We start from the raw sequence: 13,018 nt of genomic DNA on the forward strand, positions 1-13,018 counted from the left end.
CTCCCCAAAGAAGTTTGTTTAAGTAGGCAGAGGAACAAAGGCTGCGTGCTTGCCAAGGGGGATCATACCTGTATGACCTGCATTCCAAGGACCAGAACCCCTCCTCCCAAAGGGCCTCTGTTTTCCTCCAGACCTCGATGGTCTTTGTGCCAATTATCCCACAAGAAAGCAGCTGGGTTGACCAAGCCCAGGACTGTTACCATGATGTGTTATCATGATGAGTGCTGGCACATAGCCCAGATAAGGAGCCTCAAGGACACATGGGGGGCCGCCAGCTAATGCCCCTACAATGAGGTTGTGAAGACACTGGAACCTTTATTCACTGCTGGTGGGAACATAAAATGGTGCAACCATTTTGGAAAAAGAGTCTGGCAGTTACTCAAAAGACTAAACATAGAGTTACCACATTACCCAGCAATTCAACTCCTCTGTATATAACCAAAAGAATGTAAACATATGTCCATGCAAAAACTTGTGCAGGAATGTTCATAGGACATTATTCATAATAGCCAAAAAGTGGAAACAAACCAAACATTCATCAACTAATGGATAAATAAAATATCGTCAGGCCGCCATGTGGCTGAGTGGTTAAGTTCGCTCGCTCTGCTTCAGCGGCCTGGGGTTTCACAGGTTCAGATCCTGGGCGCAGACATGGCACTGCTCATCAGGCCACACTGAGGCAGCATACCCCATGCCACAACTAGAAGGCCCCAAAACTAAAATATACAACTAGGTACTAGGGAGATTTGGGGAGAAAAATCAGGAAAAAAAAAATATATCGGGGCCAATCCAGTGGTGCAGCGGTTAAGTGCACACATTCCACTTCGGTGCCCCGGGGTTCACTGGTTTGGATGCCAGGTGCGGACATGGCACCACTTGGCAAGCCATGCTGTGGTAGGCATCCCACATATAAAGTAGAGGAAGATGGGCACGGATGTTAGCTCAGGGCCAGTCTTTCTCAGCAAAAAAAGGAGGATTGGCAGCAGATGTTAGCTCAGGGCTGATCTTCCTCAAAAAAAAAAAAATCGTATGTCCTTTCAATAAAATATTTGTCATCAATAAGAAGGAATAAAGTACTAATAGATGCTACAACTTGGAAAAACGTTGAAAACATTATGCTAAGGAAAAGAGGCATCACAAAAGATGACACAATTGCATTCATAAGAAATATGCAGAGTAGACAAATCTATAGAGACAGAAAGTAGACTGGTGGTTACCTAGGGCTAGGGGGAAGGGAGAAACAGGGAGTGTCTGCTGGTGGGCATGGGGTTTCTTTTTGGGGTGATGAAAATGTTCTAAAATTGACTGTGAATAGTTGCACAACTCTGTTAAAATACTAAAAACCATCAACTGATACACTTTATATGAGTGAAATTTTATGGTATGTTAATTATATGTCAATAAAGTTGTTATAAAACAATCACAATGAAATACCATTCTACACCTATTAAAATGGCTAAATTTAAAAATACTGACAATACCAAAAGCAAAACAGTACAACCACTCTGCAAAGTGGTTTGGCAGTATCTTATAAAATTAAGCATATGTTCCCTACAATCCAGGAATCTCCCTCCTGGGTATCTACTCTAGAGACATGAAATCATGCTCACACAAAATCCAGTACAAAAGTGTTTACAACGGCTCTATTTGCAACTGTCAAAAACTGGAAATAATCCAAATGTCTTTCAAGAGGTGAATGGATAAACTGTGGTACATCTACATAATGGAATACTACTTAGCAATTAAAAGGAATGAACTATTGATATACACAACTTGGATGAATCTCAAAGGCACTGTGCTGAGCGAAGAAAACAATCTTCACAAAGTTGTATACTGTACGGTTCCATTTATATTAGTCTCAATATTAGAAAACCATGGAGATGAAGAAAAGATAACTTGTTGCCACGGATTAGAGGCGTTGGGAGGGATAACACGAGGGAGTCTTTTGGCGTAAAGCCTTTCGTTATTCTATACCCTGATTATTATGGTTACACAATCTATACATGTGTTAAAATTCTAAAAACTGCTCACCAAAAGGAAAAATGTAAACTTTTCTTTATAATTTTAAAAATAAAAAAAAATAATTAAATCCAACCTAGAGTCAACTCTTTACTTTCAAGTCACTAATAATCTCATTTAATTAAAAGTGCAATATATAGGGGCTGGCCCCGTGGCCGAGTGGTTAAGTTCGCGCGCTCCGCTGCAGGCGGCCCAGTGTTTCGTTGGTTCGAATCCTGGGCGCGGACATGACACTGCTCATCAAACCACGCTGAGGCGGCATCCCACATACCACAACTAGAAGGACCCACAACCAAGAATATACAACTATGTACCGGGGGGGCTTTGAGGAGAAAAAGGAAAAAATAAAATCTTAAAAAAAAAAAAAAAAAAGTACAATATATAGTTCATTTAGTTAAAAGTACAGTATATGGTTCAAAGAAAGATGCTGGCAAAATGAAATACATCCTAAGGAGTACCCGGAGGTAGTAAAGCATTAGGAAATCTGGTCACTAATAAAGGGTAAACAAACTGGACATGCTAAGCCTAGCACACAGACTTGGAGGGAGAATGAGTGATGACAAACGTCTTCAATTATCTGAACGGCTGACATGTGCATGGGAGTTAGAATTTTTCTATGTAGTATTCAAGGGAAACACCAGTTTCTGAGTCTAAAAGTATAGAGGGTTTTCTAGGGCTACCAGAAATTCTCATATATTCCTCAACTGCTAGATAATCAACACGCAGAAAGTTCTAGAGATTCTCGCCTTAAATTCTTCCAACTCAAACATTAAGTGAATCTATGAACTATAATTTCTAGAGTTAACCCACCAAAGTAGAAGGCACTGAACATCTAAAAGCTTATCCCTTCCTGCCAAAATATCACCTTTCATTGCACAAAAGTAAATACTACAAAGCACTTCAAGTTACAAATTTTTAAAAAGACTAAAGTACAAAATCTTAACAAAAGCCATATTGAGACCTATTTTATTTCTCCAAATCTCATTTATACTAAGGATATTAAAATTAAATTCAAATTACTAATGTCAAATTAAATCTAATTTCATTAGACAGACAAAAAGTTATTAAATACAAATTTCATGCAAATTTCTATAAGTATATTCAAGAAATCTCTTGAAAAAAAAGTACTCTTTCCACACAGAGTGGTAGTCCTCAAAAGAGCCAAAACATCTGTATTCACTTTAAAACTCATCGAGACAGACTGACAGTTTCAGAAGGAGCATATGGCTTGCTGAACAGTCATCTAGAACAGGATCTTTTGTCTAGTAAACCCTATTCAAGGACCATCTACTTATGTACGGAGTGGCTGAATAAAGGAAAGAACATATTTTTGAGTCCTAGAAAACACAAAGAAAGAAACTCTTCATCCAGCTTTGTTAAGGATATAGCAAAACATATTACAAAGCAGCCAGATCTTTACTCTCAGAGATAGTGCTCACATCTGAAACAATTCTTAAAAAAATCACTGAAACAGGAGATTCCATACCGCATTTTGTGGGCTAGCACGTCCTGGGTTTGAAGTCCCCAGGGAATGAGCAGAATCCAATCCAGGTAGGACTGCCATGACCCAGACCCTTCAGGAAGGCAGATTATGGTCCCCTAACCAGGCAGAGCACCATGACCAGCCGCAGGGTTTGTGGAGGGCGAAGGGAAGATGAAATGGGTCCTGGAAGAAGGTGCTTATAAATACCAGCTACCGAGAGGGAACCAGCTGCAAAACCGTGCATTTGATGAGTATGAGTATTATTTCTTGATTCTGTTTGGAATAAGTTAGAGTGCATGATATATTTGTGTGTGAGTGAACATATATATATCTCTCTCTCTAAAATTTATATCAAAGTAACATAAAGACTGATGAGATACAGGTGCTGCAAAAAAAAAAAAAAATCACTGAAACAAAAGAACTCTAGAAAAGCATGAAACTTTCTTAGAGAACTACATCCACCCAAAGACCACCTCCCTAAAAAAGCCATTTCCATTTTAAAGGACAAAACACTTTCTTAAAACTTTGAAGGGCAGAGTTCAACAGCTGCGCTATATTAAACCTGAGCCCTTCCAAAAGGAAGACCAAGGGTCTCTAGAGAGTGAATAACATGGCCTGCCTTCTCCAAAATTATCAAAATGCCTGCTTTGCCTCAAAGGAAAGTTTCTCCAAGAAAAAGGCTCTATACGGTGCATGGGTGAAAAACATAAAGCTTAGATTAGGAAAATATGCAAAAATGTGAGCATTTGTGTGTGTTTCTGGAAATCTCCTTCACCCCTCCCACAAGGAAAAAAGCATTTTGAAGTCTTTCAAGATATAGCATGGAAACTATTTAAAAAATAAAATAAAACAGTAGTTCTCAGCCCTTGCTTCCCATTAGAATAGCCATGGAGCTAAACCTTAACCTAAACTTACTGAACCAATATATATTGGGGCCAAGACATCTGAACGTCTTATGTTCACAACAGGTGATTTTGATGCACTGCAAGCATTTAAAAACACTGAAAAGGAACATGATCCTATAAAGAAAAAATTAAGTCTAGTGAGTAAAGGCAAAAAGAAAATGTCTCATGTGAGCAACTAACTAGTTCTAAAGAAACTAAGGTTGTATTCACCTATCAAAATGCCCAATAACAAATAACAGAAAGAGAATTTGAAAGCAGAAATTCTGAACTGCTCTCATGCCATTACTTAAAGGACAAAAGACTTAGACTAGTTTGCTAAAATATCCAAATATTTAGATGAAACTCATTATGAAGAATGTGGCCACTGCGTAATTCAGGTACAATAAGGTTCCATCTGGGTCTTTGGACACTGAAAACTAAAAAGAAAAGTGATAGGGGGCCAGCCAAGTGGTTAAGTTCATGCACTCCGCTTCAGCGGCCCAGGGTTTCACTGGTTCGAATCCTCGGTGCCGACCTGACACCACTCATCAGGCCATGCTGAGATGGCATCCCACATGCCACAACTGGAAGGACCCACAACTAAAAGTATACAACTATGTACCGGGGGGCTTTGGGTAGAAAAAGGAAAAATAAATCTTTAAAAAAAAAGAAAAAGAAAAGTTATAATAAGACTTCATGTATTATATGTAATTATCTGTCAATCTTAAAAATGCTCAAGGCTTTAATCACAACAATATAAATTGTGGCCATCATCAGAGCTTCATCAAGCCTACTTTATCTTACACAAAATTCTAACAGGTTTCCTTGCTTGGTATTCAAACCCATGATAAATGAAAAGGGGTAGTGAAACTGCTAAAAGGAAGCAGACCAACCAAGGAAGGATACAAAAACCCTATCAAAAGACAGACACAAGAACTCTGAAAGCACAGCAGACACCTGATAGTTTTTAAAGGCAGCAGAACACAATACTTGTTTTTCCTAATGATCACTGGAGTAAAAGAAAAAAATGTTTTCAGTATACCTTGTTTAATACACATATTATATGTGTTTTGTTTAAGAGGGTAAGAAAATATAAGAAGTCATTTATAGAAAGTCTCTCACCACAAATAATTACAAAATTTAGAGGAAAAAACCCATACTATTAAAAAACAAGGGGGGCTGGCTGGTGGCGTAGCAGTTGAGTTCACGTGCTCCACTTCAGCAGCCCAGGGTTCGCAGGTTCAGATCCCAGGCATGGACCTAGCACTGCTAGTCAAGCCACACTGTGGCGGCATCCCACATAAAATAGAGGAAGACTGGCACAGATGTTAGCTCAGCGACAATCTTCCTCAAGCAAAAAGAGGAAGCTTGGCAAGAGATGTTAGCTCAGGGCCAATCTTCCTCACACACACACATAAAAGCCCTAATTCCTCAATTGGAGACCCTCACTGTACAAAAGGAACAGTGGAGTGAAAGTAAAGACCATTGGATAGTCTCTCATATAAAGAACATACCTTGTTAAAAGGAAAAGAAAACAGAGAAGACACTGGGGTTTTAATTTACTATTATCAGACAAAATATTTCTCACTGCAAAAGTCAACATATTCCTTTAGACTGCTAAATTTCCTAGTAAACTTATTTCTGTTTTTCCTCGTATTTCCTAGTAAACTTAAAAATCTGTTTCCTCAGCTGTATCGGTTTCCTCATCTGAAAAATGAGACTAAGAACACCTGAGTTCACAGGATTACTGTGAAAATTACATGACGATGCAGATCAAGTCCTTGACACAGTGGCTAACACAAGGTAAGTGAGAAATAAATGTTAACTGCTATTATTAATTTGTGCTCAAAATAAATACAATAAAAATGATTCTCAACTTTCACGAAGGGATATATTTTAGAAGCCTCGCCATTTGAAATTGTCTTATTTTGTATTCACCCCATACCCAGAGACCTCTTCTAACATGCATTACATAGGAACCAAGCTGCTGCATCCTTCCCCATTAAGCCTCAGGTATTATTAATTTTTAAAAACTTCATGTAAAGCAGCTTGCAGAGAGCAAGTCTAATCATCCCATTTAGTTACCATTATTCCTAAAAAGCTTTCATGTTCCATGAGTACCCTTTCCCAAATAAATTCATTTCCACTTCTTTTTTTAAATCTGAATACAGGAGTCAGAACACTTGTCAACGAAATATATAAGTACAAAAACAATCTATCTATGAGACAAGTTCAATCCAGAAGTTAACAGAGGGTTAGGTGAATATCCTAAACTCAGACCATTGCAAATAATTAGAAAAGAATGTTATAGATATTTTATATTCACATTTATGTAGGTTAGTGCCTACTTGGTTTTCACTGATAAGGCTATTAACAGAAATACTGCCTATGGCTCCTGTCTGTTCTCACAATCATGTATCTCTAAATATATATTTACTCATCTATGTGATAATCATCTACCTGTTATGTGTGAGCCATCAAACTAGGTGCTGTGAAGTATACAAAAATAAATAAAATCTTTTCCAGCCTTCTAAAAGTGTGTGACTTCACCAGACCATCAGTCCAAGTGCTAAAACCTGCTGATCTGCAAATGTGTGTGTGCGCAAATGTGTATCCGTATGTATAAAAAAGAGTCAGTAAAGGTAACCAACAATCTAAACATCTTTGTGGCTTACAACAAAGGTTTATTTCTTAGTCACTTTATATGTTATATAACCTACAAGAATCAGCTTCTGCTTTGCTCCATGTTATCATCATTCCAGGAGAAAGGGGACCTGGCAAAACACTCATTTCCAAGGGAAAAGGGACATTGAAAACATGAGACAGCTCTTAAAGATTCGGCTTGACATGCCATATCATTTCCAGTAACATTTCATTGGCCAAAACAAGACACTTAGCCAATGGCGCAGTGATATATAATGCTGTCACAGGGAATGGAAGAAAATATTTTAAACAATAATACCATCTACCACAGTATCTACCACCAAAATTAAAGAAAAGAAATATATTAAGGCTATTCAAACCAAAAATAAAATTAGCATTTATTTAGATAAAGTTTACTATGTGTCAGACACTATTCTAATATTTATTAGTATTAAAATATTTAATTCTCAGGGCTGGTCTGGTAGCGTAGTGGTTAAGTTTGCATGTTCCACACTGGGGGCCCGGGGTTCTTGGGTTCAGATCCCCAGTGTGCACCTATATACCACTTGTCAAACTACGCTGTAGCAGGCGTCCCACATATAAAATAGAGGAAGATGGGCGCAGATGTTAGCTCAGGGCCAATCTTCCTCGGCAAAAAGAGGAGGGTTGACGGCACATGTTAGCTCAGGGTTAATCTTCCTCAAAAAAGAAAAATCTAATTCTCCTAAGAATTCAACAAAGAGTCTGCTACTGATGAAAACAGACCAACTAAATATAGGTATTTTTTAATGAGGAAAATAAGCAAAACAATGAAACCTATTAGAGGATACTGTAGAAACATTTCATGTTCACAATACTAGGCTTTGATATGTTCAAAGACAGCAAAAGTATCTGCCCTTCAGAGATGAATTTGTTTATCCAGCCTATCTAAAGTAGAAGTCCACTTACTGATTTTAAATGTCCTAAATGCTTCTCAAATTTGGGCTAAGAGAGTTTCCTAGCAAGGTGTAATATACACAGAACTCCTGTCACCCTTAGGACCTCTTAGTCATTGGAGGTTCCTGCAGACTCATAACTTCATACTGCCTTATCTAATGCTGAAAAAGGAAATAGAGCAACAAAATAAAGCCAGAGATTGGAGCATAAAATAGGCCTCACAAACAGGTCCCAGAGAGGCTTAGTCCCCAAAACAGTGATTAATTAATACCCTCTGAGGACCCTAAGGAGCTATGATGGGGTAAACACAAGACTCAGTCTAACTGAGAAGTGATGAAACAAGGCTGAGAAAAGTATACATGAATAGGTTAAAGAAAACGAAAACAAAAACCACTGCACCAAATGTTCTGAGTCCTAAGTATTACTATTTTGAAATAGAGTGCTATTTGATCCGGCTTTCAGATTAAAATCCTAAATAGTTAAACTTACCCTGGACAAGCCCTTAGGAAAGTAAGGACAAACGTAGGCCATTTATCCAGAGTTTTGCCCCCTCTCATTGAGTCCAGGGAAATGGGAAGCATGTGGAAACCGGGACTCACTCTAGAGCATGAGTTCAGTAACTAGCAGCTGAATCATCTACACTGTTAAAACAATTTTTTTCTCTCTCTCTTGTGTGTATATGTTGTTGGGTTTCTTGGTTTGCTTGTTTTTTACTGATATACTATAGTTAAATTCATATAAGCTAATGTAGCAGTTAACTGCTTCCTGCCTTCAACTGACACTTCCTTTTCTTCAATATCCGTATTTCTTCACTTCTCTCCTCCTTACCAAGTGCCTTACTGATTTTACTCTCCCTCATTTTACTCAAGTGATCTGAAATGGTACATCATTTGCAAATGTTTTCTAAGCATTACGATAAAGTGAATTTTAGATGTAGACTTCCCCATTTACTGTTCTCTGTCCACACTCAACTTTTTTGGATCCTCATTACTATCAAACCATAATGGAAAGAGTGCTTAAAGACGAAAAGCAAATAATATGTAAGGGAGAAGGGCCATAAATCTCCCTCGACGTGAGACAGACATCGTAAGCTCTTTGGGTAAAAAAGTGGTATATACGGAAAGCAAATAAATGTCATTTGGTTTGTTTAAAATTTGTTTTCCTTGGCTTTTAAGTCTTTTAAAGTGTGAAACAAAGGCGATCTAATACGATTTAAAATTTTATTTTCAAATGTCTTCTAATACATTTTCAAGCAGAAATTCTTTAAATTTGGGTAAGTAGCACTAATTATCATGAAAGTTTCCAAAATCTAGTATCTTAACTTCAACTACTTAATTGCTGACAAAATGTGACTTAAGTTTAGATTTACAATCATGTTTTGATTAGCCATGCACCAGAGGACCCTAAAAATCTGTTTTCAGTTCTAGGGCTACTGTGAACACATTATTATTCAGGAATGCAAAATTGGGGCTGGCCCAGTTGCGCAGCGGTTAAGTTCGCACGTTCGCTTCTCAGAGGCCTGGGGTTCGCCGGTTCAGATCCCGGGTGCGGACATGGCACTGCTTGGCACACCATGCTGTGGTAGGCGCCACATGTATAAAGTAGAGGAAGATGGGAATGGATGTTAGCTCAGGGCCAGGCTTCCTCAGCAAAAAAAAGAGGAGGACTGGCAGTAGTTAGCTCAGGGCTAATCTTCCTCAAAAAAAAAAAAAAAAAACAACAAAGGAATCCAAAATTAATCTCCATAATGTCTAGGAAACAAAAACTAACCCGGGTACCTCGATTCTATTCCTAAGTCAACCAGTGGAGTTTTTTACCTCAGAGAAATACTTTCCATTCTTCAAGTTCCCCACATGTAGAACAGTTAACTAAAAATTTTTTACCTTTCCCCAATCTTAGCATCCTTATTTTTCAATGACTATATTATGCATATATGTCTCTACTATTGCCTTCAAGTCTTTTCACAAGCCATTGATCCGACCCAGGACATCCTCTTCTTTCCCATCCAACACCCACTATTTAAAACCTTAATAAAACTTACCTTCAAAAATCCTTTCTAATTAACTCTAGTTCTAACTCTGCTTTCCCTTCGTATTTATTTAATGAAACACTAATTAGCATTTGACTAGACCCTTTTTTCAATTTTAATCACCCCCAATCCTCCCACCTCCTTCACATCTGGCCATTCAGTCTTTGCATCCTTGTTCTACGCACCTTAATGCAGTCGCCACAGCATGTAGAAGACACTCAACATAAGCCCTGGTTTATATTTATACTAACAAGCTGCGAAAACAGCGATAAAAAATTCTTCGCAGATAAAAATGCTAGTGTGTGTGCATGTACGCTGTTGTGGTCGTATTATAACCAAATCGGGAAAATTCGGAAAAATAGGGAAATGGAGAATTAAGTAAAGCAGTCAGAAAAAAAGAATTCATCAGCACAAAAATGCTTCAAGGCAAAACAATAACGACAATCTGTGAATTATTGTGAGGCTTTAATAAAATTCTGGATGGGCACCCTCCCAACATCACCACCAGCCTTTTAAAAATTACCTTCCAAGGTTCCTAGCAGTGAGATTTTTACTAACATTGAATTCCAACCAAGTTTTCCTCCCAAGCGGACTGATGAATAAAACAATCTTTCTGTTTAGAAACCAAATCAACACCACTTGAAGCCGCGGAACGAAGAGATGGATTTATCCCTCCAGCAAGGACTAGAGTGATGGGTGAACAGGTGAAAAATGGAGGGGTGCGGAAGGGGAGAGGAAACGCGTGAGGCTCCGCCCCTTTTCCAGAGGCTGGGGCCGGGCTCCCGCTCCGGAGACAACGCCACCCTACAGAACCTGTCCCAGACCAACAGCCCCAAAGTTTCCAAGAAACCAGAGGGCCTGCCCGCCCCTGCCCGCAGTGACGCCCCCACTCGCCTGGCCAGCGCCCCTTGATCACAGCTAGTCCCAAATCCGCCCGCCCTCTCCCAAGGAAAGGGTCAAGAGAGGACGCTTTCCCCGAGGTCCGGGCCCTGGCCGGTAGACATCACCGCAAAAGTGGAGAGACGCGAGAAGCCTGAAGGAGAGGAAATGCACAGAAATCCTATTACCTGGTTGGAACCCTGGAAACAGAAACGGCAGCTACAGCCACTGCCCTTCTCCCCCACAACGCTTGCCTCAGCGCCACTGACATTGAGACCGCCGCCATCTTGCTGCAGGCAAACACCAGGACGGATCACCGCAAGGGACAAACTTCCTTCGTTCGCAAGCTAGCGCAACCACACTGTAATGGAGTGGTTTTTTGGTTTATTTTATTTTTTTGTTTGACGTTTTGTTAAATACTGGAGTTTAGAAAAGAGGTGAAAGGTTTGGTTGAAAGAGATAAAAAGGAAAATGGATGGAAGAAAAATGCAGAAGTACATTAAGTGTAAATATTACCCCCATAAATTGTAATCCTTGTTTGTTGTTAGGACTGGTTATTTAATGAAAAGACCAAAAGAAAATACTTGAAAACTTAAACACCTGCAACTCATAAGTTTTTTCAAAGGACTCAGAATATTTAGGGCTGAACCCACTGGAAGAGCCAGAGGGCTCTTTGGGTTCTTGAGAACCTAAAGTATTACTTTTCCAAAGTGTTGCCAGATTCAGTTTGCAAGCCCTCAGGAAAGGGCTGTATTCAGTTTGATGTTCTGTAGTTGTAATGATCATATTTTCCAAACGGCAAGTCTGGACACATGGCCTGGAAAAAGATTATTTTTATGACGTGCGGATTTATATTAAAAACTAATGGAACATAGTATTTGATATCACTGTTTTCCCAGTAAATTCTGAATGTGTAATCATCAATTGCCACTAAGAATCTGATTAGTGCTCTATTCATATAAAACAAAATTATCTTCTGAGGCGAGTGTTGGAAACATGTTTGTATTATGGGATACTGACCTTAAGAACAATGATTCACTGTGGATTATATAAAATAAAAAGCAGGTTAATTTGCAGGATTTGTTTTTTAAGAGATTTTTTTAAACGCTGGAACATTGCTGCTCTTAAAATTAAGCACGTGAGGGGCCGGCCCCGAGGCCGAGTGGTTGGGTTCACTCACTCTGCTTCGGTGGCCCAGGGTTTCACTGGTTCAGATCCTGGACAAGGACATGGCACAGCTCATTGGGCCATGTTGAGGCGGTATCCCACATGCCACAACTGGAAGGACCCACAACTAAAGTATATAACTATGTACTGGGTGGATTTGGGGAGAAAAAGCAGAAACAAACAAAAAGATGGCAACAGCTGTTAGCTCACGCACAGAAAGATGAAGGAAAGCTAAGGAGAGCTGTCTCAGAGGGAATTTTCTTTTAAACTTTTTATTTTGAAATAATGATAGATTTCACAGGAAGCTGCAAAAATAGTACAGAGAGATCTTGTGTATCCTTCACACAGTTTCCCCCACTGATGACACCTTATATAACTCTAGTACAATATCAAAGCCAGAAAACTGACAGTGATGTAAAGTGTTTGTATAGTCCTACGTCATTTTATCACGTGTCAGTTCATGAAACCACTGCCACAATCAAGATACAGAACTATTCGGGGCTGGCCTGGTGGTGTAGCAGTTCAGTTCATGCATTCCACTTTGGCCACCTGGGGTTCACCAGTGTGGATCCCAGGCGTGTACCTACGCACTGCTTATCAAGCCATCCTGTGGCAGGTGTCCCACATATAAAATAGAGGAAGATGGGCACAGCTGTTAGCTCAGGGCCAATCATCCTCAGCATAAAGAAGAGGATTGGCAGCAGATGTTAGCTCAGGCTAATCCTCCTCAAAAAAAAACACAGTATTCAAGAATAAAAGCAAGAGGGGCCAGCCCAGTGGCACAGCAGTTAAGTGCACACGTTCTGCTTTGGCGGCCTGGGCTTCGCCAGTTCGGATCCCGGGTGCGGACATGGCACCGCTTGGCAAGCCATGCTGTGGTAGGCGTCCCACATGGAAAGTAGAGGAAGATGGGCACAGATGTTAGCTCAGGGCCAGTTTTCCTCAGCAAAAAGAGGAGGATTGGCAGCAGATGTTAGC

General features: G+C 39.6%; 1 protein-coding gene across 2 annotated transcripts in view; it reads right to left on the reverse strand.

Annotated features, from left to right (window-relative positions):
- Positions 1 to 11,206, reverse strand: part of NDUFS4 (NADH:ubiquinone oxidoreductase subunit S4) — a 101,063-nt gene extending 89,857 nt beyond the window's left edge. The window contains exon 1 of one of the 2 annotated variants that reach the window (XR_006890153.1): positions 11,062 to 11,206. Coding sequence is in view for 1 of the 2 variants with exons in the window: in XM_046671981.1 (XP_046527937.1) it covers positions 11,062 to 11,159 (98 nt within the window). In the remaining variant the exon portion in view is untranslated. The remainder of the gene's footprint in view (positions 1 to 11,061) is intronic. The other variant, XM_046671981.1, reaches the window with a different exon arrangement.
- Between the last annotated feature and the right edge of the window lie 1,812 nt (positions 11,207 to 13,018).

The sequence above is a fragment of the Equus quagga genome, chromosome 9 (genome assembly GCF_021613505.1).
Source record: "Equus quagga isolate Etosha38 chromosome 9, UCLA_HA_Equagga_1.0, whole genome shotgun sequence".
Classification (NCBI taxonomy): domain Eukaryota; kingdom Metazoa; phylum Chordata; class Mammalia; order Perissodactyla; family Equidae; genus Equus; species Equus quagga.